Below are 8,548 nucleotides of genomic sequence, written 5' to 3' on the forward strand. Positions count from 1 at the left end.
TCTCTGCTTTGTTGAACTATCTGTACCCAGATCTCTGTCACAGCAGACAGTGAATCCCTTTCCCCCTCAAAGGCAGCTCACAAGTCACATTCTCCTGCTTGAGCAAATTTCCAGATTTCCAAAACTTGAGTGGACAAAACAGAAATTAATTTCTCATGATTCTTGTGCATTTTTGTTCTTGGAGACTGATACAAATGAGATAAGCCTGCAGAGCTATGTTTCTGCACTGAAAGACCTCTCACAAGAACGGTACAATAACTAAGTTATTAGAAAGCTGCCATCTGGAAAAGCCCCAACAGAGGCATGAAACTGAGCATCAGTGTTTGTGCTGGTCAAAAAAGTTGAGACCTTCATTTTAATTTGCTGCTTTCTTGAGATTTTGTTGAGATTTTATTTATTTTTTTGCTTCATTGGCATTTTTTAAAAAAAAACCCTGTTGTTTGATCCATCTTAACTTTAACTCCTCCTTCTCTGTGTTATAGCTATGGCCCAATTTGGCAACTAGGTTCCAAAAGTAAATCCAACCAATAGGATATTTTATGCTGAGTTATAACGAACAGTTGCTCTTTTCTTTCTAGGGATGATTGATAATTCTGGACTGAGGCTATTTTATACTGCAAATTTAAGGAGATACGATGCTGGAGTTATTGAAGCAGGGCTTTGGGTCAGCCTGTTCCACAACATCCCACCAGGCATGCCTGAATTTGTGTCGGAGGGCCACTGCACTCTGGAGTGTCTAGAAGAAGTACGTTTCCTGACTATTGTAACTGTGCCTTTTATTGAAAATAGGCAGTTTAAGTGTCTTTGTTTGTAAGAAATGGTATGCATTATTTCAGTGGTCATGGATCAACAATTGGAATTTGTTCAGAAGGAGATTTGGGACAGTGATAGTGCCATCAATTGAAAATGCCAATCTGGTTTGGAAAATAGCAAATAAGAACAGGCAAATTATGTTTGAGCATGCCATTTAGTTTCTTTGGTTTGTCAATAAAAGTGGATAGATGCTCATAAATGTATTTTATAATATATCCAATTTCTGCATTAGTCTTCCTGTTTAAAAAAAACTCTCAAAATTTGTTCTTTCATATACTTTTTTCTGTGCATATATTTTTGCTCAGACGTTCCCTCAGTATTTGCATGTGAGCATCCATTGTTAATCTACGAATCAGAGGCAATTCATTCCATTGAGGAAAAATTAGATCTGCTTATTCAAACACTGATAAAATTATTTCCTTTATTTTATTGTCACTGAACCATTATAAATAGCCTCAAAAATCTTTTTTTAAAGCCTAACACAAATGATGATTAACATTTTTTATATTTATAAGATGCAGTAGGCTTTGTTACGATATTTTCATTGTTTAAATCAAAGCATATTATTGTGTACTTAGCTAAGCTTTCTTTAGCTTAAGCAAGGAGAAGGTTCTCTGCTGAATGTCTCTAAAGGGGCATAAATGATATTAGGAACCCAGGAACAAATGTGTGTGCCTGTGTTCTGTTGCTTAAAAGTGCTTGCTAGTTTGTGTTGGTGGGGGAGCTTCCATCTAAGAAATTTGAAAACAATGAATGGACATTATCATTTTGAAAAATGAAAACCAAAGGGACTTTTTTTCTCATGTGGTTAGAGATGATAGGAGTTTGAGTCCAATACCATCTTATCCACATGTGTTTTAAATGAAGAGTAGGTGGGAGAAAATGAAACATCATAGACTATGGAATTGATTTATCAGATAGACCTAATAAGCAGATGTAAGACATGATTTGTTTAATTCCTCTCACCCTAAAATCTGATATTTTGTGGTATTTGCACAGATTGAGGACATTTTAGGAAAGCCAGATTTAAAATGATTGTGTCTGATGCTGCAATGTAGGAGGGTGCTTCAAATGGCATGTGAATATTGCTCAATAAATCTACAGATACCTTCTTCTCTAGTTAAGATACAGAATTTTATATCATTTGAAAAATATTTGTTTCACATTTGAAATTGCCGTACATTTTTCTTGTGTAAAATTTGGTAGCCAGAACTGAATTACATCTACTCATTCAGTAAATACTTTAACATTCTATCTGCAAATATGAAGAGCCTTTACAAGTGAAGACCTTGTAAACATATAGACTAAAATTTTAGTATCAATACTTTGGATTCAAAGGCAGAAAGGTACTCACATACAAGGATGCCCATGTAGCATTTCCTTCAATTTATTAAACCAGCTGCATCTTTAATCAGGAACTGAAAACTTTATGGATTTTTTTTTTGCTGAAAAAAGTTTTTACTCAATTTGAAGGTTAAAAAGAGTAGCTTATAGAAAGAAGGACATTATATGTAATCTTGGAGAGAGGTAAAATATAAATGCATTTATAACCACTGCCAAAAAGGTCAGAAGTTGTTTCTTTATAATCTTTTCACCTTCCTTCCTTCCTTCCTTCCTTCTTCCTTCCTTCCTTCCTTCCTTCCTTCCTTCCTTCCTTCCTTCCTTCCTTCCTTCCTCCCTCCCTCCTCTCCCTCCCTCCCTTTTTTTGCCTGTCTGTTTTCTATAGTTTTTCTTATTCACCATTCTTTCTTATTTTCTTTGCTTCTTTGCTAATATCTGTATTGTTTTTATCTTCTTAAAGATTTCTTCATTAAAATTATATTTTAAAAAACAGCTGCTTCTTTTTTGAATACCACACTGCTGTTTTCTTTGCTGTAGCATGATCCCTGGGGAAAAACTGTTTGGCTGATTTCAGACAAGTTACTTTTGTGCCATTCTGTTCTTTTCTGAAATGCTGACCAGCCTTAGTCCATGTGTTCTGCTAATATTGAACATATTGTCTCATTGGTCTTTTCCAGGCTCTTGATGCTGAGAAGCCAACCGGGATCCATGTCTTTGCTGTTCTTCTCCATGCACATCTTGCTGGCAGAGCATTAAGGATGCGCCATTTCCGCAAAGGCAGTGAACTACAACTGCTGGCTTATGACGATGAATTTGACTTTAACTTCCAGGAATTTCAGTACTTGAAAGAAGAAAGGACCATCTTGCCTGTATGATGTTTGTTTTTCTCTTTTTCCTAGCCTTGTTGCCATTTTTCTGTTTCTTCAGGCCAAATTGTCACTGTTTTGGGTTATTTGGGGGTTCAAAGTTTCAAATGCCCATATTCACTCTTGCATAACATACATATTTACCCTTTCTGAGAGAAAAAGAACTGAAGAAGGATCAGAACTAAAGGACAAGTAGACAAAGGATGAAACACTTCTTTCATCTATTATGAATATGATCTAGCAGGAAATTAAAAGTTCATATGCTTATATCTACTTTGTTTCCCCCTCCAACATTTTTATCTAATTTTCTTTAAAGGGTATATTTCTCCTTGGGGTATTTTCTGTTTTTGTTACTGTTAACAGTTATTAATTGCTTAGTAAGTAAAATGTGAAGTAGAGACAGGAATCTCCTCAAATTTGTAAGAGTGTATTTCTTGACATTGCATTTTAGGGCGATAATTTAGTCACTGAATGTCACTACAGCACCCTCAATCGAACGGATATGACCTGGGTAAGAAATTTTATGATCCGGCTTGATGTGGAATAAAAATAGAGTCACATTAATATGTTTAAAGTAAATGTTAACATTGTTAACATATAAGCATTTTTTTTAAGAAATAAGATTGATTTTTTATGTAAATTTAGAACTATTTCATTTCATCCAGGTTCTTCTGGTTGGTCAACAGTAGCATGGCAGATTCCTTCACTACTGGAGACTTTAGGAATTGCTCATTCAAATAAGTGAGAAAGATGCCTAGGGTGCAAAGTTAATTAAGATCAAATTTTGAGGAAATAAAATCGAATAAATGAACCACTATACCAGTGTTTCTCAATCTTTGCAACTTTAAGATGTGTGGACTTCAACTCCCAGAATTCCCTAGCCAGCATGCACTAGAAACACAGTAGTAGACTCAGATTGGATTGCAATTTTACTGGAATTTAATATTCCTTTAAATATACTACTCTAAGTGAAAGATGAACATTGTGATTTTCTTTTTTTTAAAATTATCATTATTCACCATGTTCAAAAATTGAGTATGCTTCCACATTAAGGGTTCTAAATTATAGTTTTAAGGCAGAGATTCCATGCTGTCTTACACAATCTCGGTTTAAAAGGAATGTTAAAATCAAAACTTTATTTCCCTTGAGTTAATGCATATATAAACTTTAAGAAAGCAAAACAAGATTTCTGCATAGATAATACCTGCTTGTTTCTCTGTAAGGTGCTACCCCATCTCTCATAACATTTGAATTTCTTTTACATAAAAAATGCCACCAGGCGAATCTGAGAATTAGAATTGTACAAGCTAAGCAAAAGTTATTTAAAATGCTGGTAAATGTATTGTACTATATAGTTTTTCATGCAGGCAGAAACTGAATCTCCAGACAATGTCAGAAAGCTACTGACTATACTAAAATTAGCTTCTTTAGTCACATATAATTTCATATTATTCTTAATTGTGTATCATTTTTGTGTTACTTTCCAATGCCGATGCTGTTCTTTTCTTGGCTGTCATTTTAGATATATGCCATTTGTTCATAGAGATAATAGCTGCACTCACAGCTAAATGCAGAAAACAGCAAGAGCATTGGGCAGTTTTAAGCCTGAGCTCAGAAGTAATTTCTGATGCCTACATTGTTGATTTGTTTATCTGTTCCCAGGGTGGTTTTAGCACCAGAAATGAAATGTGCCTATCCTATCTTGTGTATTATCCAAAAATAAATCTTACTCGGTGTGAAAGTATCCCTGACTTAATGGAGCAACTCCAGTTCATTGGTGTTAAACAAATTTACAGACCAGTGAGGTAAGTAAGCATAGTACAGTATTCACTGTCATTTGAATAAATGCTGAAAATTGTTCTTGATATTATTTTCTAGGGAAGGATTATCTGTCTGAATGTATTGCATTTATTAAAAGATAATAGTCTGTCTATAAGAAAATTAATTGGTGGATATTCATAATCAAATAGGTGGTGGAGACATGGAGGACCACAGTTTGTGCATCTGTGCCACAAGCCAGGGGTGAGGAAGAGGAGTAGTAGGAACTGGGCGTCTCATTAATCAAGTAGCTTCCTGAAGGGTTAAGAACAGACCTCATTCTGATTTCTGATGAATGGGATATAAAAAGACCTTTACTTTGGAACAGGCTCAAAATGGAAACAATATGCATGATAGGCTGGTATGTTTGTTGAATGGCTTTTGTCTATTCTGAGTCAAGCCAGAGGAAGTACATCCATCAGGATTTATCTATATAATAAATGTTGGCTGGACTATATGATGAAAGTTTCTAGTAGCTGCAACAACAAGAACCTCAGTAGTGCTTCTTTAACTGTTTAAAGTTTTAATATTTTTATGTCTCAAGAATAAAATATACTGTTGACTCTTAACAGCTGTTTTTATATTACTGTTCCCAAGAGTCTCGTACTACAGACTGATTGGCACAAAGTCTTTCAGAGAGTTGCATCCTCAGAGAATAATACTTGCAGACTTTTCTGTCTTTTTATAATCTCTCCTGACAGCTAAGGGAAAAAACACATGTTCTGATTTAGAGCCTACAATTAATCTTTCTAATCTCTGCAAGTAGACAGGGTAATAAGTGAATTGCTCTCCAAAAGGAACATTTATACCATTGTTAACAAAAATGCACATTTGACCCAAGAAAAGACAAATGGTTTAGGGAGTTCAAAAAAAAAAAAAGGAAATGTTGCTTTTAAGATAAATTAAAAAAAATAGTAATAGTTCAAGCTTGCACTCTTCCAAAGTTCATGAGTTGCAGTTTAAAGTAAAGCTTAATGCTTTAATTTAATTTAGTGACATGTCTGCATATCTATTTTATTAAGTAATATACTTAACAAAGAGAAAAAGTGCAACCTGTCCAAAGGTACTTGAGGTCTATATAAATATACTTATTTTTTTAAAAAAAATTATAATGTGTTAACTTGAGAAGTTCTATCTAGAATGATTTTTTTCCAAAGTCTTCTTTTGCTGTGCATTGTTCTTAAAATTGAATTTTACATCTCTGCTTTTGCTGTAGGGTTCCTTTCTCCTTTTAAGCTTTTTTGCTCTTTTCTCTTTTATTCTATCTGTCTTCCTGCAATATCATAGGACATGATAGTATACACTATGTTATGAGATTTCTGAGCCGATATCTATAGGACTATTCTTGATAAAGGATTTGTATAACTCCTACTGCTAACAGATTGCTCTGGGAAGGGGAGGATTAATTATGCTTCAATTTGAAAATGATTGCTCTTCATAATCTGAACAAATCTAGGGCTATGCCCAATATGCATGTTATAGCTTTTGTAAACTTTTACCATCTTGATTCTCCCATGTATTTAGGAAATCTACTTCTACAGGATACATTTTCCAAACTACCAGAGAAGATGTTAGGTAGAAAAACATAAAAGGGGGAAGGTAGCAGTCACATCTTGAACAGTTCCAATAAGTATAAAACTCTCAGTAACAGTCTGAAATGTACTTTTGTTTTATATGTAGAACCTGGCCATTCATTATCAAGAGTCCAAAACAATACAAAAATCTGTCTTTCGTGGATGCAATGAACAAATTCAAATGGTCTAGAGAACAAGGTCACTCCTATAATGACTATGTTCTTAAGTTACCATTAAATGTAAGGTGTACCAAGACAGAAAATGCAGAGTGGACTGTAAGTTGATTTCTCTGTTTTTCTTTGTGATTGTGAGATCAATTGCATGGATTGTAGAGCATGTGCATTCTAAAACAATGAATTAACAGTTTTATTTATCAGCAAAAATCATTCCAAATAAAGGTTGTATCATAGTAACATGTGCATATTTAAATATGTGCATATTTAAAAGACAGAATAATGTAAATGAAACTGTAATGAGACTGAGAACTCATGTGAGGCAAATGCTAAGTAGACCCTATGGTTTAACAAGGTACGTGGACCTAAAAAATTAATGTATCAAAGATCAAGATAATGTTGTTTGACGGTAAAACGGAGTAAATGATTTTATGTTATATTTAAATAATGGAATAATAGAGCATGTAGATGAATTGTGTATTTTGATAGAATGTTTACCACAGATAATGAAATAGAGAAAATTTAAGATATGTAAATACTGTAAAAATGTAATGAGTAATATGTGGCTTATAATCTGCGGTACGAATGTCTGTAAAAATAGCAAATATCTATGGATGACAGGGCAGTTCTGTCCATTTTGTTATATAGAAATGAAAGCAGGGAGAATGATATCTTCAAGCTTGTATGCTTTTCTCTCCTTAAGCACCACCAGTGAAGGAAAGTGCAGCACCGCCTGAGGCAATTACTGTTAGATTTTTTTTCTCGATGTCCCACTGAAATCGATTTCCTTGTAATTTAAACCTGCTCTTTCTTGTCCAATCTTTCTGCTCTGTTTGTCTCCTGCAAACCAGATAGTTGAAGACAGGTGTCACCTCTCTCTCCAAACCCTTCTTTTCTCCAGGTTAAATGTACTTAATACCTTAAATTCTTCCTTTCAAGTAAAGAAGAAGGGTTTCACTTGCTCTACTAGGCTTGCCTTCTTGCAGATTTTACCTTCCCTGCAATTGTATGTTCTTACACCTTCTAATGTGATAGCATTAATCATATTGAAAAAAAAATAAACAATTGCTTATTAATCATTGCTATGGATTCTTTTTTATATTATTTAATTGTTGATATTTGTAGGATAATGCCTACCTGAAAAGTGTAGCATAAATGTATTAGAAGAGAGGGAAGCTAAATTCAAATTAGCCATGTGTCTAAATAAGTAGCTAATTTGTTTCACTTATATTTCAGATTCATGGAATGATGGCTTTACCACCTGAAATTGAAAGACCTTATACTACAGAGCCAATTATATGTAGCTCATCTTCCTGGTTAAATGCCAATTTATATTCAACTGTGTTGATTGTAGTGTTTATCTCAGCTTCAAGGAATCACGAGCCTTTTGTACAATTGTAGATTATATTCACTTGTGATATCTGTGCCATGCAAGTCCTCAAATGTTTGCACTGTCACTCTTGTAGATTTTTTTTTACATAGTAATAAACTAATTTTTTAAAAAAATACCGTGTTCATCTCATTTGAAACAAAGTATTACAAAAGCATAGTCTTTTATGTATATAAGGTCGATTGGTTTGCAACATCCAGTAAACTAGTCAATATATAGTTTCATTTGTTTCATTCTGGCATATCACTTTATGATTCTAAAAGCTGCTCTGTATTTAGATACCAAGGAAATAAACTAAACTTTACCTATGTAACCTCATTAATCATGAAGTCTGTTCTTATTTTGCCTCTGCTTTTGAGACCGGCAAGTTACAAAATGACATAAGGTTATATTTTGTCAGTCCCAACAGGGCATGTAAATTATTCCTAGTCTTTTAAATAGAAGTGGTAAATAGTTCTGGAGATTGATTTTTACTATGTTCCTGTGCTGTAGATACGTAAAGTACACACATTTGAAAGGCATCAAATTATGCATTTGTTCATTGTTCTGTTTTGTCTGTACTGGGGCTTCTAT

At 33.9% G+C, this 8,548-nt stretch overlaps 1 protein-coding gene across 1 annotated transcript in view; it reads left to right on the forward strand.

The window, feature by feature from the left end:
- MOXD1 (monooxygenase DBH like 1) overlaps positions 1-8,288 on the forward strand; it is a 33,836-nt gene extending 25,548 nt beyond the window's left edge. Inside the window, exons 7-12 of the mRNA XM_026705393.2 lie at positions 579-745; positions 2,832-3,023; positions 3,472-3,531; positions 4,683-4,825; positions 6,519-6,687; positions 7,822-8,288. Of these exons, the coding sequence (XP_026561178.2) occupies positions 579-745; positions 2,832-3,023; positions 3,472-3,531; positions 4,683-4,825; positions 6,519-6,687; positions 7,822-7,986 (896 nt within the window). The 3' untranslated portion in view covers positions 7,987-8,288. The remainder of the gene's footprint in view (positions 1-578; positions 746-2,831; positions 3,024-3,471; positions 3,532-4,682; positions 4,826-6,518; positions 6,688-7,821) is intronic.
- The last annotated feature ends 260 nt before the right edge of the window (positions 8,289-8,548 follow it).

Source organism: Pseudonaja textilis, chromosome 1 (assembly GCF_049901715.1).
Source record: "Pseudonaja textilis isolate UNSWEBS1 chromosome 1, rPseTex1.2, whole genome shotgun sequence".
Taxonomy (NCBI): domain Eukaryota; kingdom Metazoa; phylum Chordata; class Lepidosauria; order Squamata; family Elapidae; genus Pseudonaja; species Pseudonaja textilis.